This window comes from Syngnathus scovelli, chromosome 13 (genome assembly GCF_024217435.2).
Source record: "Syngnathus scovelli strain Florida chromosome 13, RoL_Ssco_1.2, whole genome shotgun sequence".
Lineage (NCBI taxonomy): Eukaryota > Metazoa > Chordata > Actinopteri > Syngnathiformes > Syngnathidae > Syngnathus > Syngnathus scovelli.
The window spans coordinates 9983933-10009903 of NC_090859.1; the positions used below are offsets into that span (position 1 = coordinate 9983933).

Here is a 25971-nt window from a genome sequence, read left to right on the forward strand (position 1 = left end):
CGTCAGGTTGGTTTCCGCCCATCTGACACACTCTGTAAAGCATTTCAAGCGTCACCGTCTCCAAAACACGTCGAGGGAAGATGACATAATGTCAAGCACCGCTTCCCCGTAACATGCTCCCGTGAAGAATTGTCACAGTAAGTGCGATTATTTGTGTATTTTAACGTACTATTTGTCTTTTAACAATGTTAATCTTTTATGTTCGGATTCACTGTGTTTCTTTTTAATGTGTCTGAGTTTCTGACGTGTTATGAGTCGATAAAGAGGCGGGAAATGTCTTCAACACGCCGACCTTCACTCTTTTAATAAACTTAACCTATTTCTTAAAACATGTAAGAACGTCTTTACATATTACAATAATGTATCTTATGTTAAATATGATTAAAGTGTGACAAGTGAATTATATTGATATTTTAATTCTTACGTGTGTACAGTCTGAATTAAATGGATGTCACGTGACTTACATTTAATCATTAGGTCACATTCGTCAAAATAATTCATGTCTTATTTGACTATACTTTCCAAATTACAAAAAAAAATGGATGACGTTTTCTCACAGTGGTCAACAAGTCCAATCATTGTGGTGTCTGTATGATTTTATGTTGCTATCCATTGAAGAAGTATACTGTATAAATATGACATGGCATAAAATTTAATTTACATAGTATTACACATATTGTGTTTAGTCTTGTTTATTGTTTGATGTAGATGAGATTAAACCAGGAAGAGCACGATCAGATATAATTTTTTTTGTTCACACTAGTGCACAAAGGAGACCTCATGCGGGCTTGCTGCTGTAGAAAAGTGTGTTGTTACAGTATCCCACTGACCACCTGTGCGCCACGTTTTCTGCTTGACTTCCCCTCCAAGGAGCTCCGTCAGCATCCCTCATCGGAGCCGATCTGCTCTACCACAGTTGGGTCAGATCATATCAGCTTGTCGGGAGAGTCTGCATGCCAGATTTTGAAAACCTGGGGGGGGGGGGGGGGGGGGGGGGGGGTTTGACATGGGATGTAGTGGTGGTCTACCCTGACCATATTTGGATATCAGATCATCTCTGGACGTGTGCCTCATAGATTTGGTTTGTGATTTTCGTGGTAATAATGAGCTGTACAACAGCCGGGCCTCTTTTATTGAAGAACAAAACAAAATAAAACAGTGGCGGTTCTAGAAAGTTTCATCTGGGGTGGCACTCGAGCAACCATTTTCTGGAAATAAGATTTTGTAATTTATAGGGTGAATATTTTAGTGCTTGAGTATAATATTTTATAGGATAGTCAAATACAGTGTTCCATTTTTGATTCCCCATTTGGCAGGTCTTGTCAGAGTGTGTTCTGCCAATTATAAAAACATTTTTTTCAAAATGTTTTAACAGTGCGTCCTTGTCGGAGGTATGCTCGCCGCTGACTTTTGTTTTGAACACCCCATTTACGGTAGCAGTATTAAACCACATTTTGTTTTGAGTCCAACACTGTGGTATGCTTCTACCCTTGAAGCTCAAAGAACCTTCTTCACAGCCAGTGACATTGAAAGACAGGATTTAGTGTGTTTGTGTCTGCGGTCTTTTGTTAGTCCGGAGTTTGTCTGTACTTGCGTGCACTCTAAGGTTCAGCGGCACAGTTCATAGTCTGCAGGGTGGGAGGTGGTGAGTCCATAATAAAGTCAGAGGGGCTGTTCTGGTGTATGTTGTTCAATGAATGGTGTGGGAGAGGTTCCTCTTTAGGAATTCCCAAACATCAGCACTAAATGTGGAATTCAGTGGGAGAAATGAGTGACTGGTGGTACAAGATGTGTGCCCACCTCCTACTGGCTGATATCGGCTATTACCATTTTTTTGTTTTTAATAAATAGATGTGCAGTAATGAGACTAGTCTTCAAATTTGAAAATGGAAAAAATTAAGTCAAATTCTACATTTTTAGAATTTTGTTTGTACTAAACTGGAGTCAGACGCTTCTATTTATTTAATATATTTACTTCATACTTAATGAATCAATGTAGGTTTAAATTTTGAGTCTATTTTAAATGAAGTGAGATTAGATAGTCTATATCGTGTTTTGTTAGAAAATATTTTTAAATAAATCACATAAAAATTAATTAAAATGTAAAAATGATGTTTTTTGTTTGGAAAACAATATAAATATTAAAATATATTTGTAATGTTATGTTTGTCTTTTTTTATGTTAGCAATGGCTGTGAATCATTTGAACCGACTGCGTCCGTTGCTGTGTCAGTCCCTGGCGCGACATCTCAGATGTGCCCCGGTGGTCCCTGCAAACCTCAGCTCCCCGATGTTCTTCCCTGACAGTCTTTCCCGGCCCACTGCGTGCATCCGCCTCTATGCCACCAAGAAAGCCAAAGGTTAGTGTGGACGTGAGTTGCGTGCCATGTCTCTCGCTGACCGCTCTTTGTCGTCGTCTTTCTAGCCAAGACAAAAGGACAAGCGGCCAAGGTGAATATTAGCGCCGCTCTAGTGGAAGACATCATCAGTCTGGAAGAAGTGAAGGAAGACATGGCGGCTGTCGTCAATGCGCTGAAAGATGACTTCACGCGCAACCTCAGCATCAGAACGTCGCCCGGTATTATCTCATCCTCATATTCTCAGTCGACATTTCATACAAACATGTCAGCTTCTGCTTAAACCAGATTTATCCATCAAAATCCACACGCGCCTTGTTTGCATCGTGCCGTGCCCCTTGTGACCTTACCTTGACCCCACTTTGACCATGATTTCCCCAACTACATCCAGGTCGTGACCCCGGTGCCTCCGGCCTGGAAAAATGGTAGCTTAGTTTGGAATGAGGGTCATAGGGGGATGAAATGGGCGGAAGAAGCGTGTTCTATTCAGCTAAGGACTACCTATGATGATAATAATAGCAATAAATGCATAAAAGTCCTTATATGGTCAATTCCTCAGGGTTATGTTTTAGGTTCATATGATCCCAAGCTCATATTTGTCCTTCTCCTGACCAGCCTTCGTCTTTTTCATGTTCTGGCTCAAACTATTTCAATTACAAGCACAAAGAACGCTTATTTCCATCTGCTTCCTCGGCATCCATCCCCGCCTCCATCCATCCATCTGTCCGTCCGCCTCTCTTCTGTCCAGCTGCACGGTAATCCGGGGAGGCAGCAGGACTTAGGTCTGACAGCAGGGATGAGATGTTGGAATGGGAATGACGTCAGTTGTGCGAGCAAGCGAGTGTGCGCGTGTGTGTGTGTGTTTTGCGCAAATTTCCTCATCTGGGTTTAATCAGGAGTAAGTGTGGATCTAAATGTATGAAAGTGTGTAGAAAGCCAGAGATGGATGGAGGGAGAACATCCGCGGGGTTGTTGCGGTCAGAGCTGGGTTGCCAGGGAAGCTTCCATGCAGCATCTTCCTGTCGGTGCTTTGAAGGATTAGTTTGACTTGGATGCAGTCATCCTTCAGTCAGTTACTTCACTTTTTGCCCACTCCATCTGTATCCCAGATTTTTTTGTTATTAGAGTTTATAATATTTCTGTGATATTTTCCCCCTTTGTTTTCAATTAGGACCTTTTCATGAAGAAAAAAAAAGATCTATTGTGTTAAAGTCAGACAAGGGAATGAATAATAGTATGTCAAGGTTTTATTCCATGAATTCACTAATGGATACTTTCAAGTGGACAAACTGAAATCAAAACCGTATATTCAATTTGATAAATGAATGAATTAATCTCCTGGCTCTTCATTGTTCTTGTCGAAAGGTGAACCTATTTTTTTAAAATATATATATCATCATGTTTCTCACGTAATATGGTTGCAACTTTTGATATTCTCCTTGCCCCGATCTCTTACCGCTGCCTCTCTCGGTAAAAAAAATGGCCGCCTGTCTGGCCGACTTAATTGCTAGCAGATGCGTAGGTGCACATCGTCAAGGCACAAGTAACAAAGACGGACAGGCTGAAGGTCACGACTAGGGATTAAGAAACCCTCTGACCCATCTTTCCATTCTCCATATTTTCTATATCGGACTCTTGAAATCCAACAATGAAACAATCCCAGAAAATAACGATTTATTTTTTCACACACCACCAGCCGTGTCAAAAGTTGCAACCTCCGCAGCCTAAGCAGGCACAGAGTGATGTAAGGCAGAGGTGCAAGAGAAGGAAACAACCGCGTCTGAGGTTAGCCAGATGGAAGGCAAAGAGGTGGGGGGGTCGAGGTCAACACACCTTTCCTTCTCTCATCACAGAAGAAAGGAAAGGTGTTCATAAAAATAACACCAAATATTTTTTTCCAATCATATCCGACCAGATGAATCCTCATGAAATATTCTCAAACCCATTTTTATGCCCTACATTGTGAATAACGTTATTTTTATTTCACTGTGAGAAAGAAAGTGTAATAATGTTGACATGGCAAATCTTTACATGTTAAGGAGCCCTGGACCATATTGTGGTGTCAACACCAGATGGGAAGTTCCCTCTCAACCAGCTGGGCCAAGTCTCCATGAAATCCCCTCAGCTCATTATGATCAATATGAGCAGCTACCCCGAGGTAAGACCATCATTCACAAACCAACAAACACAAAAAAAATATTCAGGGAGTGACTGGCCGCTTGCAATGTAAATCTTAATTCTCCAGATTTGCACCAAATGCTTCCAAAGCACATGTGCTAATACTCCGCAAATTTTCTTGGAAATTTGTGAAGTAGTTTCTGTGCAAGCCTGCTGACTCACAAACAAACAAACTGTAGTTACAAAAGTACCTCCGGTCTTGGTTCTTTGGTTCTTGGCGGAGGTATTCATGTGAGGCTTGAAGTGGAGCCAGAGCCGACATAAATGAAACCCGACCTTAGCGTCTCACGCCAACTTGGTCTCGTATGCTAATTGATGGATCGCTGGAGGAGCTCTTTGTTCTGGAGTGAAAGATAGCACCAAGAACTTGAACTGTGTGTGTGTGCGGATATGTAGATACGTCTGTGTGTATGTTGTCACCAAATGGGAAATGACCTCATTTTACCCCCAGGTTAGGAAGGAATGGATTATTTTTCTTTTTTTTTTTTTTTTCTTCCCGATCCGGCTTTCCTTCTTCACTGTACAAATCACAGCTCTGGTTCTTCCAGTAGGCTTGTATTGTCCAGACTTTTCCAAACTGGTGGTCCGGAAAGTCAAAGCTCTTTTCGTTTTTCTTCTTTTTTTTTTTTTAGTACAATTAAGACATTACACAATCATGTATTCCCTCTTCTTCGACATAAAACTCCTTGACGACAATCCAACAATTAAAGTAGCAACATTTAGCAATCTAACCTTTAAACGGAGCTGACAAATTGACCCCTTTGGACTTTTTTTTTTGTGCCATCTCTTAAAAGATTCCACAAAATAATGCCGAAACCGTGTCGAATAGGAAAGTAGTACATTGGTTTTAATGATGTTGAAGTAAAACAACTCGATTTAGCTTAATGCTAGGTAGCTACGGTGGCCTACCTGATGACCTCATGCCACATCAGTGAGTGGGAATCATTTATTATGGCAGAAAATATGAGAACCCTGACCTAAACCTCATCTCACCAACATAGCTAGCGAGCCAAGGGGATCGGATATCAAGTAGCGGGGCTGCGGAATTGAATTTGGGGGAACTCTTCAGTCGCAGGCTGCATTTTTAGCCACAAGTGCCCCCGGCCAGTGGTCCTCTGGTAAGTGTTTCTTCACAGCGACTCTAACCGCAGACCACACGCGCGCTCCCAGCAGACACACAACACATACACGACGTCGCACAGAGAAGTGAGACCGTTGTGGCCGGAGCTAATAGGCTTATAATGATGCCTATCCATTACCGGGCCTTCCAGATGCCCTTCAATTGTTTTCCAGTCATTCATTAAGAAGCAGCAGGCCCGTGTAGGTGAGCATCACCCGCAGGAAGACGGCAAGTCCGCATTCCTTTCCGCTCACTTCTTAGCTTTGATGTGAAACTTCAGCGTAATTTCCCCCCCCCTTACTTCCATATTAACGAGAACCTGGCCTGAAAAATTCCGGTTTGGCCGTCATGAGCGCGGAAGAGGTGATGAATATGATGCAGAGAAGAACTCAAATATAGGTATGAGTCAAATCTATCACTTGACGCTCCGAGAGAGCAAGCAGAGGTCTGGGCTCTCTGGGCCGTTTCAGCGGAAAAAAAAGAAACAAGAGCTGAATGAATTAATTCATTGCACACAAATAAGCTCCTTTCATCTCACCGCCATTTTTTTTTTCTCCCCAGTGGAAAACACCAGAAGGAGCTGTCTCGGAAGGAGGTTTTAAAAAAACGGATATGCACTTTTTTTTATGCATTTTTTAAACTCTTTGGAATGCTCAGCATAGGGAATTGTCATGCCGCTAAATTGTGATTTTTTTTTTTTTTTCTCCTGTATGCAAAGTGCAGCATCTGGTAAGATGTTTGCAATCTGTCAGTAAAGCCTCTTTTGTGTCCAAATGATCTTGGTCAAGATTGCGTTTTTGGACTACTTACCTCCTAATGTCATGCTGGATGATGGCAGATTTTAAGGCTATCTGATGTCCAATCAGCGAGACATTAATGAGGTCATTCCAAGAAGGATCTCTCTCTGGCCACAGTTTTGATCACAAGACTAATCAGTCGACGAGCTCAGCTTCAAGTGACCGCACACTCTGGTGCGTTTATTTGGCAATAATGCAGCCGCAACAGGTAGACAAGAATGAGCAACAAGAGACGGTTGTGATTTCATACGGAATGATTCATTCGATGCATGGATCACATGATGAGAAAAAATAAAACGAGAAGTCGTATCTGAGAATATTCCTACAAATACATTTCTATTTATTTCACAACAGCTGTTGCCGTATACGAATTAAGTACGAGACTCAAGTCAAGCTAGTATGAGGAAAATTTCAATCAGAATAAAGTCTCCATTTTACGAGATTAAACTTGTAATTTTACACTCCCCAAAAAAATATAATTTAATGGGGATATTAAGAATTGCAACTTAATAAAGAAAGCGTACCCATTTTATGAAAGGGAAGTTTTATTGTTCAATAAAAAGTCATAGTTTAAGAAAAAACATGTTAATTGGCAAGGTAAATAGACAAAACATATTTCCCCAAAAAGTTCCAAAAAAAATTTCAATTGGGAAAAAAAATTATTTAACCTTTAACATTTAAAAACTTTTGCAAGAAAAACAAATTAGGAGAGTGATAATCAAATGACTTTTCCCCCCCCTCTGTTTAAAAAAAAAAAAAAAGAATTAAAGTGTGGTGCTAACACTCATTTATGAGTGTGTGTATGTCGCAAGCAGACTCTCTTGTAGGGTCATTCGGGGTCAGCGGCCTGCCCTGCAACCTCTCAGCCCCGTCCCACAGGACCGGGCGCTGACAGTGGCCCAAGGCACTTCCACAGTGTCCGGGCAGCAGCCACACGCACACGCACAGCATACAGAACACCTTAATGACTGCCAGCTGGAGAAAGACCACTACCTGCCGTTGGAGCTTTGATTCTTGTTTTTTCACCCCGACTTTCTCGTGTGTGTGTGTGTGTGTTCTTGGGTTTTTGTGTGTGTGTGTGGCCTCAGGCTACCTCGGCAGCAGCCCGTGCCCTGAGAGAGAGTAGCATGAACCTCAACCCTGAGGTGGACGGGACAATCATCAAGGTGCCTGTTCCTAAGTGAGTCTCTTCTTACACAAACACACACATGCGTACACACGGATGCACAAACAAAGACTTTCCCAGTTGTTTCACTCTTTTGCGGTCATCCGTCAGCTCTTCCTCCAGGCAAAACAGCCATGTGAAAATCTTGGCTGCTATTCTTTTTAGGGATACCCATGCCAGTTTTATTTCACGGTATCGGTACTCAGTTAGAAATTTGTAGAATTGAAAATATTCCAATCATTTTGTGAAATGCTTAAGGAATATTTCTGCATTGAATATGTCTTTATTTAAAATTATTTACAATTGTTTTTTGAGGGAGGGAATTTTATGTGTTAAAAGTTTTATGTGTAAAAATACCAGTGGTATCTGCACTTGGTATCGGTATCGGCGTATTTAAGTACCAGTGGTCGTATCGGTCTGAAAAAAAAAGTGGTATCGAACATTTTTTATTCTTTTTGCTATAATGGTAGTGTTAATAAGGAACTGATAATATTTTGCGTGACAAGCTGTCATGTTTTCAAAATTCCCTCTAAAATGATATTTTATTAACTGTTGGCACAAGAACCAACATAGTTCGGTCATATGTTCCCTAATTTGAGTCTTTTCATACAGTTACTCTTTTTACTGTGCATATTTGCATATAAGATGTAAAGCCAGTCCGCTTGTTTACGTGCATGCGCGTTTCCTGGCGGTTCCAGCCGCCGTCTCAGCAGCAGGTGTTAGTCTGATGGAGTAAGGACACACGCATCGGACCGCTCCCCCAAAAGGCAGCCTCCCAGCCCCTCCAATCAGCCCCGGCACGCTCCCGAGCATCCATTTGCATTTGCAAAGAGAAGAAGAAGGCGCCCGTTGATTTGCAGTGGAATCAGCAATTAGAGCGTATTGTTTGCAGTAAATAGATGCTACTCGTGGATTGTTTGCAAATAGTCCAGCGGGCTAGAAAACGGCAATTAGGGACAAAAGAATCGCAATGACACGTGGAGTCAAATTTGGCGAGTGATTAAAACAAGCGGGGTGATTACAAAAGTTGTCGGGTTGATGAAGGTTTCAGTTCTGAAGGGAAATCTAGGGGAGGGATTGTTTGTAATATAGCGGCTACAAACTTTTCGCTAATAACACCCTGGTTTTAGCACTTTGTTTCCGTGCTTGTTTTAAAGGTATAATCAAAGGCAAGTTGGTTCATTTACATTTACACAAGGACTTTTTAAATGACAATTTGAATAGCACTCGATAAGTGGGTCGACCTGCAATTTCCGAGGATTTCTTCTACATGCTACTCTGGGAAAAGATTAGCTTAAAATCTTTGTATTGTCGGTCAAAGCCTGTTTAATATCATCACACGTCAGCAATGTCTGACCAGAAATTTGAGTGCGGCTTTTAAATGTGCACTCCTCACTTGTGTGCCAAGGGATTAAACTTTTCTGTTTTGTTCCCGTTTTTTTTTTGTTTTTGGGTTTACTCCCTTCGCAGAGTGACACGTGAGCACAGAGAAAACCTCGCCAAGACGGCCAAGCAATTCAGCAACAAGGCCAAAGACTCTCTGAGGAGAGTGCGCTCAAACGCCGTGACGCAAGTGAAAAAAGCAAAGGAGGGACAATCGGAGGACACCATCCGACTCATCGAGAAACAGGTACGGAAGAAGAACGAGAGGTTTTCTTTATCAGGAGACTGTCACATCTTTTTCTCGACAGATTCAGCAGATGGCCGACAATATCGCGGCAGACATTGACAAACAGCTCGCAGCGAAGACCAAGGAGCTGCTCGGATGAATGTGAGGAGACACACATGCAGCATTTGGATTTTATATTTTATCTTTTTGCCACATCCACAAGCGGCGGACATGTTTAATACGCATTGGGTTGATATTCGACAGCAACACGAAAAGAGCGGGAACTGGTTTTGGATTTTTGGGGTTTACGCAAAGGGAAGATAAAAACTGTAGTAAGGGTGTACGGCGTTAAACAAGCCGTGTTAATCTTGGGTTAGCTTAGCAATTAGCATGTTTTTTAGTTCGAACATTGCTAGTAGTTGTGGTTGTGTGTTATTACTTTATCTGGGTTGACAGCAACCACAAACAAGTCAATTCATTCAGATATACCAACTCTCTCACTCTCCATTTTTCACGCCAGCTCCTTTCAGACTGCAACGATCTTGTCCCTACATTGATTTTATTTCGCCGCACTGTGTGTGGCATATTAAGAGCAACTCCTCGACATAGCCGCATGAGTAGCCAGCTCATTATGAGCTAGCTAGTGCGGCACAAGTAGCCACTCGACCTCTGAATATCCTCAGTTGTTGTCGTGGGAGGCCAGCATGCTTCTAGCGAAAACTTTTCCGACCATTCTCGGATTTACTTTTCAGTTTTAGGACTAATTTTGGACCTGTTTTTTATTTTTGTCAGGAATTCTTTACGCCAACTACTGGCCGAGCATGAATATTACATCATTGTCAGTTTCTCTCTCGTCTGGCTTAATGGGGATCATTATGTGTTCCTTGTTTACCAGGTCGTTGTTGTGTGATTACACCCTAAGAAGTTTTCGACTTTGTTGCCACATCACTGGCGAAGAAAAATCATCCCTTTTACCGTCTTCAAATAAATACAGCACTGCGTAGGAATGGCTTTTTAATGGCATTTGTGGGCTTCCTCCTCATTACACCCTCTCGCCACAAGGGTTGTCTGTTTGGATAAAACAAACGCACCCGTCTAAATGTCAACTGACTTTTTTCCTTCTTCCTTTTTTGTCCCGGTGGCAAAAGCAGACAACATTGTCAACCAGTTGCTAAACATTTGCTTCACATTCAAGACTGAAAATGCAGATGCATGTCTAGCATTGACCACATGTCTTCTCTCCTTTAAATGATTATTGATGGACTCTATTTAAGCCAAACCACTTTGTAGTGCGTGTTTGTGCGTGCGTGATGGCTCTTATTTTCTTTTTCTCCACTTTCAGTTTGAAGTCGAATTCCCCCTCCTTCTCCTCCTCCATTAGTTTGAGTGATAATGGACTTTTCCTGTGTGCGCGGATCTGACTGTTGGCACCACAATGGTCCATTAGGGTGGGAGGAAGGCTTTTAATATTGTCTTTGTTCTGAAATAGCTACACTTAAAAAAAAAAAGTATGGCACTCTTATAGTAGTTGGATTGTATGAATGGGAGCAAAACCATTAGCATAGACTCCTGTTTTCCTCTTCCTGTGGTTTTGTCTTTATTTTTATATTTATTTTGGGTGCAGTCCAACGGTCTCACAAACGCACGCGATTGATTTTACGCCGTTTGCTAAAAGATGTTACAATGAAGCGTTCCCGCGTCCTTCGGTGCGGTTTCGTTTTAATGGGCTAAACAGAGCAGAGTCGTTAGATAAACACGAGTTTTGCAGGGGACGGCGGCGGCCTCGCGTGGAAATGGCGGCGTTCTCCGGGCCATTCCCTGTCCAGATGTCAGCAATTTTGGGGGGCATTGTGTACCTTGGCCTGCAACAGAGGCTTCATGATCGATGGAGGGCTGAAAATCTCCAAGTCTCTGGCGCAACAAACGCTGGCCAAGCGTGAGGAAATTGCTTTCAGCTGATAGCTTCATTTCGCTTGACATTTATCAAGTGAAGAGTTTTTTTTTTTTTGGTATGTTTACCGCAAAACAGCATACCGCCTTCTCGGCTCATGCGTGCGTGCGCGCCTTCCGTCTTTATAGAAGTTGCGGCGTGTCCTTTGGCCCTTCCGCAGAAAAATATACAAATCTAAATTAGCTCAGTAAACTTTTGGAGGATTTGATAGCAGGGTCTTTTGTTTTCGTTTGGTGCACAGAAGGAAAGATAACCACACGGGCTGTGATAAATGTGACGTGCTAACTTCGGGGCGGAAAAGTTAATAAATTATAGTATACACAAGTGGCCACTTCAATAGGTACACCTGCACAATCTAACAAGATATATGAAGTCTGCCTTTAGACAGAAAATAATCCTTTGTGCAACTCTTTTTCCCACAATAATAAAAAGTAGGTCAACTGTTTTGACTAAATATGATGTCACAATTTGGCTCATTTACATAATAAACAAGCGTCTCCGCCAATGACATGACCAGCTCCACTTGACAAAACTCCAGAGCCATTTTCAAGCAATGACCTCTGCTGTCACATGAAATTCTTAAAGTAAGCAGAACCTCCATTTAGTTTTGTTGGATGTCGCCATACATAGGCGATTCAAAATATTTGAAACAGCCCTGAACATTTCACTTGTCTTTGTACCTACTATTGTACCTATTGTGTCATGCAGATACTGTACAACAAAATATATCAGGTTAAAATACAAGTCGAGATGTATTAAAGGGCAATTTGTGTTGTTGCATTCCCATTATCCTCTCGTCCATACTTCTGTATGCTGATTTCTTTCTTACATATCTGAGAGTAGCATGACACACACACACACACACATCCCCTTTCCCCTCATCACCTCTGGAGTGCGAAAGAGTGTGTGAAGCTCCCCAGAAGATGTCATTGAGGCACCAATCAGCGCATGAATATGAAATAAAGCTCTCCAAGGGGACACGCGTGCAGCGTAAAATGGCTGCTTATGCAAATTCAATTGAAAAGAATCTGATGTTCATAAGGGGATCTTTGACCTTTTCAGTCAGCTTACACGGGTCTATTAATATTTATAAATGTAATTGGCTGAGCTCGGGGTGGTGTGAGGCCTTGTTCTGGTGAGACACATGCAAGCCCCCCCCCTCTTCTTCCACTACAGGTGGACGCTCTTACTTTCTGCAGCTTACTTAGATTCTTCTCAAGGAGGAAGTTGGATATCCTAATAATCAGGTAAACTAATAGCGGGCGGCCAGAGTGTTTCCTTCCGCCGCACTTGGCATGTCAGTCATTCCCAGAATTGCTCCTGTCTGTCTGGTCTGCGAGCCATTTGGATGGAGCGGAACGTGCATCCACTGAGTAAACCCCCCCCACCCCCTCCTTGACGTGCTTTCACGCACCTCCCGCTTTTCCGACGTGAACAAAGCCTTCCTCAGTCTAAAGTGGCTCAATCGCAAATGATTAGCAGCATGGGAGGAATTACATATTTAGCTTTACGTCCGTCACCATTTCCTCCCGCGGCCTGATCTGAAGTGAGTGGCGAGCGGTGCCCTCCCTGTCGCTATCTCTGTGAGACTAAAAGGACCCCCCCCCCCCCCCCTCCTCCTCCTCCACCCCACCCTACAGGAGAGTGTAATCAAGGGCTTCCAGCAGTGTAGAAGATGAGAGGTGCAGGGTGGACACTGATGACAATAGACTCAAATTATAATTTTTATGTCTAAAGTCAGAATCTTGTCCCCCGTGGGAGCCGTTTGTGTTTTTAGGAAGCCCCCCCCACCCCCCATGAGGCTCATACTAAATATAAAAAAAAAATCCCCCAAAACACTTGCCACATTTCTTCCTTGAGGTCCTTTCAAAACTAGTTTGCCAGCATAAAAATTGGTTTGAGGTTTGTTTTTATCATGATTGGACGATTATCAGGGACAGAGAAACTGCCTTGTGCTACAACCACACAAGTCTGTAAACAATCACAGTGCAGCTCAGCTTCTGCTTAGCAGTAGGTTTGGCTAGAAACATGTTTCTGGCAAAAACGACAATTTTTTTCAAGTCATTTCAAATGCCATCATCGCCCTCAGTAGCCCCCAAACCTGTTGCAGTTCATCCTCCATAGCATCATCTCTCGCTCATAAATAAAGCAGATGAACACAGTCAAAGCCATCGGACAGGAAGCCTGTTAATCTGCAATCCAATCCAGCCCGAGTCAAGAGTGAAACCCGGCTCGGCTTGACTGAGCGGGACCTGCAAGGAAGGAAGTGGAGAACTCAGGAAGTGGCGTTCAGAGCTTTCACCAGTCATATCCATCACTTGGGCTGGTGATGGAGGCATGATTGTGTGTGTGTGTGTGCGTATGTGTGTCGTATCCATCACACAGCCAGGAGAGCAGAGTCATTAGAGGGGTTGGGCCGCATTTTAACTAAACATCTTTTTCCATAAAATAAATGCTTCCAGGTTAGCGCGGGTCCCGGAGAAGCCAGGTCGCCCAGCGTTTGCTGCCACTCATCTGATCTCAATTACCAGGCAGCGCCGGGTCACAGCCTGCATGGATGCACACTGGAGAAGACAAGCAAGCAAGTGTGCCTTTCTCTTTTGCTTCCAATTGACACATTGCCACCCCGGCGTGAACCTTACACCCCTTACGTTTCCATGACTGCAGCACACACGCTACACTTTAAGCCGCTCTCAAACAGAGGGACCCCCCGGGCCGGCGGTAATGATTACACTTGTAAATTTGCTGGGTCAAAAATAACCCAATTTCGGTCAGAAATTCGACTGACCCCACTACTTGGGTCAATTTGACCTGATGATCAAATTTTTTTGAACTCTTATGGCTACACTGTAAACAAATGCTGCTCAGCTAGCAGGCGCCGTAGCTTGCTAGCTTGAAACATACTTTTGGCGGTATGGTCAAACGCATTTGACCTCGCCAATAAGGAAGCAACCCGAAGCGAACTATTACTTTCCAATTGACTATTGCATCACTTGGCAATTAACCAGAACAGTTTAAGTGAGAAAGTCATCATGGGGTGAACTTTAACCCCGTGCCATCAACTTGCTTAATCACAAGTCTGACACAATTTATTGTTTACATTTTTACTGCCGAATGCTGCGCTGTTGTTTTCAATGCATTTAAGTGGCACACTTAATTTTTCTAACAATTCCAACTATTAAGCTGCGAAAAGTATTTAAGTTACTTCTTTTGAATGCATTCAGTCGGTCAGTGGAAGAAGGAGACCATCAGGTTGTTCTGTTCTAAATACTGTAGAAGCGTGTGCATGCCTTTTGGTGTATTGTCCGTGTGCATTTACATCTCTACATCATCATAGGATAATTGCTTCCTCATGCTTCCCTTCTTCCCCTCGCCGCGAATATTAATTACCAGAAGACGAAACCAAGCCCTTTGGTCTGCAAGGTTAAGGTCAAAAGAGGAAATAGGGGGCCGCGTGTGTGTGTGTGTGTGTGTGTCTGTGAATGCAAAAAAAAACCCACCATAAAATTACAAAGCAGTAAAGTTTCACGGGGTAAACTTGTGAGCCAATTGTTTTCAGATATACTATAAATATATATTTGTTTGTCTGATGCCTTTAGGTGTTGCTTTTTAAAGCAACCTTGCTCTTTATTCGTCCTTATTCCTTATTTTATCCACTTCGGTATAATGAGCTGATTATTATTTTTATTTAACCCTGAACACTTCCATATAATCGATGCATTTTTATTGTAAGAGAAAGATCCAAGCAGTCAGCTTTAAGAAAACAACCATGAGGTTATTTTAGGAATTGAAATGATTTGTATTTTATTGTATAATATATATACTATATATATATATATAAGGAAATGACTTCGAAATAAAGCTTGATCTTGATCCTTGGAATCGCACATGATAAACTGGATTGCGTTCATGTGATAAGATACAACTTTAAATGCATTATGAAAATAGTCAAGCTACCGTTGAATAAAACCTGCCCAAAACAATCTGCATTTCTTATTTTCCAATTAGTGAACCTAATTTATTGGCACCATAATTGAAAATATGGAAAACCATATAGAGGGCGTGCTGACTTTAGGTAGATGGCGCCATCTAGTGATTTTTTGGACATTTTATACAAACCTTCAGTAGGGGTCAGCAATCCCTTAGAAAGAGATCTACGTACTTGGGGTGGCACAAAATACTTCAATTATATGTCTAAATTACAGCAATCGCTGTTCATTTAACCATCCATCTTTTCTCTCAATCATCAACAATGATTTGAAAAGGTTAGAAACAATTTATTTTTATAAGTGTTTTCATTTTCCTGTGATAACGTTCACATCATTCCCAGGAAATCAAAATGATCCATTACTGGTTTTAGAACCAGCCCTTACACAAGTCTGAATACGATACTAAACAGATGATTACTTTCAGGTCCCATGTCTTTAAGAGTGAAATTAAATTTTACAAATACACCATTATGATTATGCCCTGGTATACAGGAGCCATATTTAAATAGTGCTACTATATTACCCTTTCAAAGATAACATTGTTAAAGAAGTTGAGGCTGGAGTATTTTAAATCTTAGTATTATTCTAAGAATTGCTTTTTTAATGGTGGCTTAAAAAAAAAATCAATTTTTTTTTCAGTAAAATAAGACTATTTTTTTAATGTTGCGGTAAAATAGCTAAAACTAAAATAGAGATCAATCATTTGTTTTTAGACAAAAAATGTAACAGATATGCTACGACACTACAGTTATTTCTGTTTCTCACTGACAAAAAACTTTCAGTGATCTCATTGTGCGTGTGAACAGTTCAATTAAATACTGACTATTTTTCACATCTGTCTGTTCTTTACCTTACTGAATGTAGCTGCATTGAAGTACCTAAAAAAAAACAGTTACTACAGTCCGGTGCCTTCAACACTATGTAGGATTCTAGTAAAAGTAAAGTTCACTATTCAAAAAAATACATTGTGAGGTGTGTATATTGTGACATTAGTGCTAATGGAAGTTCAAGAACTGACAAAAACAAAACAAAAGCAGTGGGTCTAGAATCAAACCCAGAGGTACACCGCAACTAATTTCTGTACCTTATTTTTGCATGGCCAGCCACACAATTTGTTAGGTTTCACAGAAACGAAAAAAAAAACGTACAGTTTTATCAATCGTGTACTTTTGGAGGTTCCTCTGTGTAAATGAATCAATAACTACATCAGTCAACGCGACCATCGCCTTTTTAACCTTGAACTCTAAAATGTCACAAGTACACCGTCTTCCTCATCCTGCACGATCTGGGGCCCTCGAGGAATTGTCTTCCTCTGATGTCTGGCGGTAAAGCCTGGAGACCATCAAGCGGACGCTCACTAGAAACAAGGACAGGATCCGTTTTCCAGCATTGTCATGATGGCAACAAATGCAACTTGGGAATTTTACTGACGAGGCAATTCCTGCATGCGGGCAGCTCCACGTTTCCATCTGGTTTTGGCGTCAGAGGATCTTTCAAAACCTCCAGCTGTTGGTTCACTTTGCAATCTGAAGACAGCCAAAGTATAAATCAAGTCTTTGCCTTTCTGAGCATTAGATACACACTGATTAACTGCAGGACTAAATCGATCATCGACTATTAGCTTTGCAGCACTTCAAAATTTCACTTGCAGGTCAACAGGGCCGCAAAATTACAACCAATTCAAAATGACTTTTCACAACCACACACTAAAAAGGTTTAGGCTAAAACAAGCACATGAGATGTCAAATTCTATTTATAACTTTGATACTTACCATTGGCCAGAAAGCAAAGTGTGGAGAGTCTCTTGCCAAGAGGAAGAAATGAAAAGAAGGTGTACCCGAGTATTTGTACTTGCTCGTTTTGATTATGTAGATTTACTTTCTGGGTATTCCGGTGATTTTTGTTTCTGTTTGTTTTAGATTAAGCGTTACAAGTCTTTCTGTAATTTTCTGTTGACCGTTTGTCATCCTTTTTTTGTCGCATTCAAGTTCAATTGTGGGCCCAGTTATGAAATTTCACTGTATGACATTCACTTGTAAATGTCTTTTGATTTTTGCCAAGTGTTTTAAATGTTGTCATTCCTATTATTATTAGTTTTTAAATTGTGTTATTTTTTTCTTATTATTTTGGAAAGCTACTTTTGTTTTCTTCTGCTTTGGTTTTGAATATCGAGCTGTTTGCAAAGGCCTTTTTTTTAGGTGCTTTTGGTTGTTTGAAGCACATTGAGTGGCATTTTGTATGAATTATGCGACCTGTATATTCTAAATTAAATCAGTTACCCTCAGTAAAAATAGAATTGGTTTCTTCCTCTTTTTGCTTCCATGATATCTTTTGTTCTTTCCTGGAGTGACCTGTTAGATGGATACACAAAACACTATGAGTGACACCAAAAAAAAAAAAAAACATGAACAAACAAGTTTTCTTTCAATACCTTTTTGCCACCAGAGAATTAGCACTATGACGAGGACAATCGTAAATACTATTACGATACATGCGCCAATTACTACTGCATTGTTTGCGTTTTCCTTCGGTTTCTGGGTTTCATCTGTGAAAAACAAAGAATCACGTTTTTTTTCAGGGGGTGATTTTTCATGCGAGTTGTCACAATAGAAGCAAAGGAACATACTGTCAATTCATTGTCATGGTTCTTACTTTCCCATAATTTTGCTGATTCGTGTCTTCAATCACAGTTTGGAAATTCAATAGAATTTAACCCTTAGATGCATGCACGCTTTAATAAGTGGGTCAAAATGACCCATATTAGAATCAAAGCGTTTTATGCCATTTTGCTTATGAATAATTATATATATGACATTTAGTATTATATTTACATTATTTACACAATAATTATTTAATGTTTGAAATATCTATATTGCGCTTTACTTTTCATTATTTCTAGTATTAGTTTTATTATTTTCTTCATATATTGAGTGCCCATTACCCCATATTTGAACATTTTAGAAGTGCCTCCTCACCTGGGATAAGAAATGTTGCAGAGGAGGATCTACTATCAAAGCGGCAGGTGTAGTTGTTTTCCTGCCATGATCCCACCTGTATCCCAGATGTGATTCTGTAGAGGCCCTCATCTGTCGTCACGACGCTGGTACTGGCGTTGAGATTTCGCCCGTGACCATCCTCCCAAGCCACCGTAGACATCGGGTAGCCCTCGGATAGGCAGGTTAACACGAGCTTGCCTCCGGTTACCGTCTTGGAAATGGTTTTTGTGACTGTTTTATAAGGTGCTGCAAAAAATGGGATTAGGCACATTACCTCAACAAAATGGTTGACTCCACAAAATGCCTGTCCCCCTAATTGAAGTGGAAATTACAAACTCAAATAAGTCTTGTTGACTACACCGCCTGAAACATCATGCAGAAACAATCACATTCTTGCAATGATGTCAAAGTCAACAGGTAAGCAGAGCTGCATTGAGTTTTGTCAAACACACTGTTAGGGTTTTCCAGGTTATCTTTATCGTAGGATTATGTTGGAATGTAGACTATAATGATTAACCAATCTTGTCTTGCTCTCACAATGCAGTAAAATGAAGTGGTTGCTTCTTCTGCTTGATTGACCAGCTGCAGATGAAGCAATCAAAGTTGTTCTGTTTCCCACAACAGTGTAAAACACCCCCTGCTCTGATCTTATCAGAGGCCGGGGGTTCACCAAACCTGTCCACTCTCACCCCCACTCTGTTCCTCCTAATAAATATGCCCTTGCAGGAAGGAGACTTTCAGATTTTCATTCCTTGAGCGAGTGAACTCTCCACCTGCAGGTGTCTAAAAGAACTTGCTTGTCTCCCGTGTGGTTCTTGCAAAATAAGTTGGAGTGAGCAAATCTCTAACACACACAGATTAGCATTAGGATCTACTAAGTGCCACATTCCAAATTGCTAAAGAGCAGCAAGATATTGCGTTTGTTTGATACTTTTATTGACTTTATGGGAGATTTTGTAGATGACACCTACGAGCCAGCTCAGTGCCCTGGTATAGCTACAACCCCTGTCATCATGGTTGTTAGGGTTTTTCAGATTATCCATATCGTATGATTATGTTGGAATGCAACCGGTAATAAATACCCTACCTTGTCCCATCCTCCACAAGGTCGTAAAACATCCCCTGATATGTTTTGACTAGAGCACAAGGGCTTCCTATTCAACCTACTCTTACCCCCACTCTGTTTCTCTTAATAAATATGCCCTTGCAGGAGGGAGAGTTTTTAGACTTCATTCCTTCAACGAGTGAACTCTCCACCTGCAGGTGTCTAAAAGAACTTGCTTGTCTACCGTGTGGTTCTTGCAAAATAAGTTGGAGTGAGCAAATCTCTAACAATGGTAACTAAATCCGAATTCTAAAAAGGAATTGCTTACCAGTAACAGATAGTTTAATGTCTGTATAGTTAACCCCGTTCCTCGTCTGCACCACACACTGGTAGTTTCCCGAGTCGTTGATGCGAAGCCTGGACACCTGTCACAGTACAAAACTGTTTGTCTATATGTGCTCCAGTACCATGTTTAAATGAAAATCACATAAGAACCTGACCTGCAGTATAGCCCGGCCATCTTTAATTTCCTCGGTGAGAAGCCTGGCCCGACCCTTAAAGTCCGGATGCTGGAAAGAATCTTGCTCCAGCCCGCTTTCTAGGTGGGACACCAAGCGGGGCGAAGCCCTGGACCTCCAGTACCAAGTCATCATCCAGTCCTCATGGGGATGCGGTGACAAAGGGTAGAAGTGGCAGCCCATTAGCACTTCTCCTCCCATTTGGGCACTGTATGAGACTCGTTCGGCATCAGCGGTTAACAAGACTGTTGGAAAGTAGGCGAGAGATAAAATTTAAAGGGGCCTGCTGTGAAATAAAAGTGTTCTTCTGCAAGTTTTGTCTTTCCATTTCCAATACCTTGGAGACAGGGCTGGAACAGGAATTGCAAAATAAAAACTTTGGACCAAGTCATTTTGAGCTGTAGAGAGAATAGCATAAGAGTCACACAAGCAACAGGCTCGTTCTCATAAAACAAAAACAAAAAAAAACAAAAAAACTTTAAGCTCATATAAAAATAAGATCATTTGAATAAAATTAAAAATCTAAAATTTTAGATCATTTATTTACTCTTTATTGCAATATATTGGAAAATTGTATTCAGGAAAATATACATTGTCTGTACTCAAGTGTTTTTAAGTAAAATATTTTTTACAAAGGTAAAAACTCACCATATAGAGTCAAATCGGTATTCGGTTTAATCTCTAAATCTACACCTACATTTACTTGTATTTCGGATATAAATCAATCAATCAAGCAAGCAAGCAACAATTCTTAATTCTCCTACCTTGTGTGTCAACTTGTCTTCTGTGTAACTGTGCCTGAGTTCTGAGTGCAAGTCATTTATCGCACGTTTCGGGAAAAAAAGGCGTGACTAACTCCTAGCGTACGTCATTTATTTGCTTATTCCACGCCTATAGTTTTATTTTGGTAAATACGCTGTCACAGCAGCAATGTGATCTTTTAATTTGAAAAAGGAAGCGTCAGAGCGGAATGACATACGTCTAAACATCTGCCTTGCTCGAACACAGGGTAAGTATATACATTTACATTCCAAGGTCAAAAATATAAGATGTTTAAAAGCCCGTCGTGTTTTATTGTTTGCGTTTTGAAGTATTTGCAATACCCGTACAGTTAGGTGGGGCTAGCACTCTGAAAGTCGCTCGGAAGTTAAACATGTCATTTGAAAAGTGAAGAACGGACGTCAAGCTAAGATAATTCCGAGTCATACAAGAGTTTGACAGAATTCAGAATTGCATTTTAAGTACAGTAAATGAGCACGTAACCAACCCACTTTGTTCCCCCCCGTTCCAGGTCAGCTGTAACGTCGTCAGCATGGGTTTTATTCTCTCCAAATCAATGGACGCAAACTTGACTAAGCAGCAAGAGTTTATGTTGCATAATTCGAGGCTCCAGGTGAGATTTGTTGCAACGGCAATTATAGTCAGATTAAACAGCCAATGTGTAACCTGTGCAACCAGTCAGTCAAGCAAACTGACATTTTTTCCATGCCCGGCGCTAACCTAGCAGCACTGAATATCTGATGTAGCTATTTCATAACATCATGGAGAAAGGATTCCCTTTATTAAATAGTCTCAACTGAGGACGGGTTCGAATGACATTTGTCAAGTTATTTTGGGCTTCTATTGCTCTGAATTCACTTAACCTGTTTTGTTATTGTGTGGTTTTCCTATCGCAATTTATGCTTACATAGAAGTTAATTTTTAATTGACAACACTCAGATTGGACTGAGCAATAATTATAATAACACAATAAACAAAATGACAACATTTTCCATTAACTTAGCAGCCCTGAATATCTGACGTAGCTATTTCTGTTGTTTTGTTATTGTGTGGTTTTCCTACTACATTCCCTGCACATTTAGAAGTATTGCTGTATTTTGATTCATGGCTTTAATTCGTCCAGATACAGATGACAAATATTGTGGACCCCCACAACAATAGATGAAGATGATGGTGCAAAATTGTATATTTGCTTTAGTTCAGGATAGTGTAGCACAGAACATCAGAACAAGTGCAGTTTGTTATTTATTATATATTTAATGTAAATGCCAAAAGCTGCCTTACTTGAGTAGAATTACAGAAATGTGCCCTTATAAAGTCGCTACTAGAACAAAGTCCATTCAGGAAAAACTGTTGAAAGATATAACAATGTTTTTGTTGACAACACTCAGATTGGACTGAGCAATAATGATAATAACACAGCAAACAAAATGAAAAAACTTAATTTAGCAGCCCCAAATAAAAAAAAATGGAAAACTGTTATTTTCTGACCTGATATTAAATAAAGCTTGATCTTGATCCTTGGAATCGCACATGATAAACTGGATTGCGTTCATGTGATAAGATACAACTTTAAATGAATTATAAAAATGGTAAAGCTATCGTTGAATAAAACCTGCCCAAAAGAAATCGGCATTTCTTATTTTCCAATGAGTGACCCTAATTTATTGGCACCATAATTGAAAATATGGAAAACCATATAGAGGGCGTGCTGACTTTGTGTGGGCAGGTAGATGGCGCCATCTAGTAACATTTTGGACCTTTTATATAAACCTCCAGTAGGGGTCAGTAATCCCTTAGAAAAAGATCTACGTACTTGCTCTTGCACAAAATACTCCAATTATGTCTAAATTACAGCAATTGCTGTTCATTTAACCATCCATCTTTTCTCACAATAATCATCAACAATGATTTGAAAAGGTTAGAAACAATTTATTTTTCTAAGTGCATTCATTCATTCCAGTGATAACGTTCACATCATTCCCAGGAAATCAAAATGATCCATTACTCGTGAGCTGGTTTTAGAACCAGCCCTTACACAAGTCTGAATACAATACTAAACAGATGATTACTTTCAGGTCCCATGTCTTTAAGAGTGAAATTAAATTTTACAAATACACCATTATGATTATGGCCTGGTATACAGGAGCCATATTTAAATAGTGCTACTATATTACCCTTACAAAGATAGCATTGTTAAAGAAGTTGAGGCTGGAGTATTTTAAATCTTAGTATTATTCTAAGAATTGCTTTTTTAATGGTGGCTTAAAAAAAAAATCAATTTTTTTTTCAGTAAAATAAGACTATTTTTTTAATGTTGCGGTAAAATAGCTAAAACTAAAATAGAGATCAATCATTTGTTTTTAGACAAAAAATGTAACAGATATGCTACGACACTACAGTTATTTCTGTTTCTCACTGACAAAAAACTTTCAGTGATCTCATTGTGCGTGTGAACAGTTCAATTAAATACTGACTATTTTTCACATCTGTCTGTTCTTTACCTTACTGAATGTAGCTGCATTGAAGTACCTAAAAAAAAAACAGTTACTACAGTCCTTCAACACTATGTAGGATTCTAGTAAAAGTGAAGTTCACAATTTAAAAAAAAAAAATATTGTGAGGTGTGTATATTGTGACATTAGGGCTAACGGAAGTTCAAGAACTGACAAAAACAAAACAAAAGCAGTGGGTCTAGAATCAAACCCAGAGGTACACCACAACTAATTTCTGTACCTTATTTTTGCATGGCCAGCCACACAATTTGTTAGGTTTCACAGAAACGAAAAAAAACCGTACAGTTTTATCAATCGTGTACTTTTGGAGGTTCCTCTGTGAAAATAAATAAATAACTACATCAGTCAACGCGACCAAGATCGCCTTTTTAACCTTGAACTCTTGGCTAAAATGTCACAAGTACACCGTCTTCCTCATCCTGCACGATCTGGGGCCCTCGAGGAATTGTCTTCCTCTGATGTCTGGCGGTAAAGCCTGGAGACCATCAAGCGGACGCTCACTAGAAACAAGGACAAGATCCGTTTTCCAGCATTGTCATGATGGCAACAAATGCAACTTGGGAATTTTACTGACGAGGCAATTCCTGTATGAGCACATGAGATGACAAAGTCTATTTATAACTTTGATATTTACCATTGGCCAGAAAGCAAAGTGTGGAGAGTCTCTTGCCAAGAGGAAGAAATGGAAAGAAGGTGTACCTGAGTATTTGTACTTGCTAGTTTTGGTTATGTAGATTTACTTTCTGGGTATTCCGGTGATTTTTGTTTCTGTTTGTTTTAGATTAAGCGTTACAAGTCTTTCTGTAATTTTCTGTCGACCGTTTGTCATCGTTTTTTTGTCGCATTCAAGTTCAATTGTGGGCCCAGTTATGAAATTTCACTGTATGACATTCACTTGTAAATGTCTTTTGATTTTTGCTAAAGTGTTTTAAATGTTGTCATTCCTATTATTATTAGTTTTTAAATTGTGTTATTTTTTTCTTATTATTTTGGAAAGCTACTTTTGTTTTCTTCTGCTTTGGTTTTGAATATCGAGCTGTTTGCAAATGCTGTTTTTTTAGGTGCTTTTGGTTGTTTGAAGCACATTGAGTGGCATTTTGTATGAATTATGCTACCTGTGTATTCTAAATTAAATCAGTTACCCTCAGTAAAAATAGAATTGGCTTCTTCCTCTTTTTGCTTCCATGATATCTTTTGTTCTTTCCTGGAGTGACCTGTTAGATGGATACACAAAACACTGAGTGACACCAAAAAAACAAAACATGAACAAACAAGTTTTCTTTCAATACCTTTTTGCCACCAGAGAATTAGCACTATGAGGAGGACAATCGTAAATACTATTACGATACATGCGCCAATTACTACTGCATTGTTTGTGTTTTCCTTCGGTTTCTGGGTTTCATCTATTTAAAAAGAAGAAGTGAAAAACAAAGAATCGTGATTTTTCAGGGGACGATTTTCATGTGAGTTGTCACAATAGAAACAATGGAACATACTGTCAGTTCATTATCATGGTTCTTCCCCATAATTTTTCTGATTCATGTCTTGAGTCACAATTTGGAATTTCCAGAAACACTATTCGAATCCAACCCCTGGGGATTTTCATGGTTGAGAGTCCCGTAATATATCGTATTCATTTCAGATTATTTGAAATGAGAATTGTTTGATTGAAATGTACGTGTTTATTCACGCCCTTAAGGGGGGGATGCTACGCTTTACTTTTCATTATTTCTATTATTAGTTTTATTATTTTCTTAATGTATTGAGTGCCCACTACCCCATATTTGAAAATTTTAGAAGTGCCTGCTCACCTGGGATAAGAAAGGTTGCGGAGGAGGATCTACTATCAAAGCGGCAGGTGTAGTTGTTTTTCTGCGATGATCCCACCTGTATCCCAGATGTGATTCTGTAGAGGCCCTCCTCTGTCGTCACGACGCTGGTACTGGCGTTGAGCTTTCGCCCGTGACCATCCTCCCAAGCCACCGTAGACATCGGGTAGCCCTCGGATTGGCAGGTTAACACGAGCTTGCCTCCGGTTACCGTCTTGGAAATGGTTTTTGTGACTGTTTTATAAGGTGCTGCAAAAAATGGGATTAGGCACATTATCTCAACAAAATGGTTGACTCCACAAAATGCCTGTCCCCCTAATTGAAGTGGAAATTACAAACTCAAATAAGTCTTGTTGACTACACCGCCTGAAACATCATGCAGAAACAATCACATTCTTGCAATGATGTCAAAGTCAACAGGTAAGCAGAGCTGCATTGAGTTTTGTCAAACACAGAGATTAGCATTAGCATCTACTAAGCGCCACATTCCAAATTGCTAAAGAGCAGCAAGATATTGCGTTTGGTTGATACTTTTATTGACTTTATGGGAGATTTTGTAGATGACACCTGCGAGCTAGCTCACATGCCCTATAGCTACAACCCCTGTCGTCATGGTAACCAAATCCAAATTCCAAAAAGGAGTTGCTTACCAGTAACAGATAATTTAATCTCTTTATAGTCAGCCCCGTTCCTCGTCCGCACCACACACTGGTATCTTCCCGAGTCGTTGATGCGAAGCCTGGACACCTGTCGCAGGAGTGCAGTACAAAACTGTTTGTCTATATGTGCTCCAGCACCATGTTTAGATGAAAATCACATAAGAACCTGACCTGCAGTATGGCCCGGCCATCTTTAATTTCCTCGGTGAGAAGCCTGGCCCGACCCTTAAAGTCCGGATGCTGGGAAGAATCTTCCTCCAGCCCGCTTTCTAGGCGGGACACCAAGCGCGGCAAATCCCTGGACCTCCAGTACCAAGCCACCATCAAGTCCTCATAGGGATGCGGTGACAAAGGGTAGAAGTGGCAGCCCATTAGCACTTCTCCTCCCATTTGGGCACTGTATGAGACTCGTTCGGCATCAGCGGTTAACAAGACTGTTGGAAAGTAGGCGAGAGACAAAATT

General features: G+C 40.5%; 4 protein-coding genes across 16 annotated transcripts in view; 2 read left to right on the forward strand and 2 right to left on the reverse strand.

The window, feature by feature from the left end:
• mrrf (mitochondrial ribosome recycling factor) lies at positions 1-16878 on the forward strand. Of its 6 annotated transcripts, none has more exons than XM_049739191.2 (8): positions 1-137; positions 2186-2359; positions 2425-2577; positions 4396-4514; positions 7540-7631; positions 9087-9246; positions 9308-9387; positions 13639-16878. In XM_049739191.2, the coding sequence occupies exons 2-7, from the start codon at positions 2188-2190 to the stop codon at positions 9383-9385; spliced, it is 774 nt and encodes a 257-aa protein (XP_049595148.1). In that variant the 5' UTR covers positions 1-137; positions 2186-2187; the 3' UTR covers positions 9386-9387; positions 13639-16878. The 6 variants fall into 6 exon arrangements, with proteins under 6 accessions (XP_049595148.1, XP_049595153.1, XP_049595152.1 ...); XM_049739196.2 differs by lacking the exon at positions 13639-16878 and adding an exon at positions 10994-11963; XM_049739195.1 differs by lacking the exon at positions 13639-16878 and adding an exon at positions 10121-10236.
• Positions 14754-25971, reverse strand: part of LOC125980102 (programmed cell death 1 ligand 1-like) — a 12934-nt gene continuing 1716 nt past the window's right edge. The window contains exons 4-9 of one of the 6 annotated variants that reach the window (XM_068652765.1): positions 25680-25942; positions 25500-25596; positions 24832-25098; positions 24163-24423; positions 23394-23520; positions 14754-16400 (exon numbers count right to left, since the gene is read on the reverse strand). In XM_068652765.1, coding sequence (XP_068508866.1) covers positions 23435-23520; positions 24163-24423; positions 24832-25098; positions 25500-25596; positions 25680-25942 — 974 coding nt within the window. In that variant the 3' untranslated portion in view covers positions 14754-16400; positions 23394-23434. Of the gene's footprint in view, positions 16401-22415; positions 23521-24162; positions 24424-24831; positions 25099-25499; positions 25597-25679; positions 25943-25971 lie in introns of those variants that run through there. The other 5 variants (XM_049739146.2, XM_068652764.1, XM_049739149.2 and 2 more) reach the window with 5 other exon arrangements.
• LOC125980112 (programmed cell death 1 ligand 2-like) lies at positions 16376-21115 on the reverse strand. Of its 3 annotated transcripts, none has more exons than XM_068652778.1 (8): positions 20996-21115; positions 20062-20122; positions 19707-19969; positions 19535-19631; positions 18141-18407; positions 17597-17710; positions 17445-17516; positions 16376-16691 (listed from the first exon to the last, which is right to left on the reverse strand). In XM_068652778.1, exons 2-8 carry the CDS (start codon positions 20114-20116, stop codon positions 16558-16560), a joined length of 1002 nt encoding a protein of 333 aa, XP_068508879.1. In that variant the 5' UTR covers positions 20117-20122; positions 20996-21115; the 3' UTR covers positions 16376-16557. The 3 variants fall into 3 exon arrangements, with proteins under 3 accessions (XP_068508879.1, XP_068508878.1, XP_068508880.1); XM_068652777.1 differs by lacking the exon at positions 20996-21115 and adding an exon at positions 20489-20597; XM_068652779.1 differs by lacking the exons at positions 20062-20122; positions 20996-21115 and adding an exon at positions 20489-20559.
• plgrkt (plasminogen receptor, C-terminal lysine transmembrane protein) overlaps positions 21017-25971 on the forward strand; it is a 25660-nt gene continuing 20705 nt past the window's right edge. Inside the window, exon 1 of the mRNA XM_068652784.1 lies at positions 21017-21117. Coding sequence (XP_068508885.1) covers positions 21037-21117 — 81 coding nt within the window. The 5' untranslated portion in view covers positions 21017-21036. The remainder of the gene's footprint in view (positions 21118-25971) is intronic.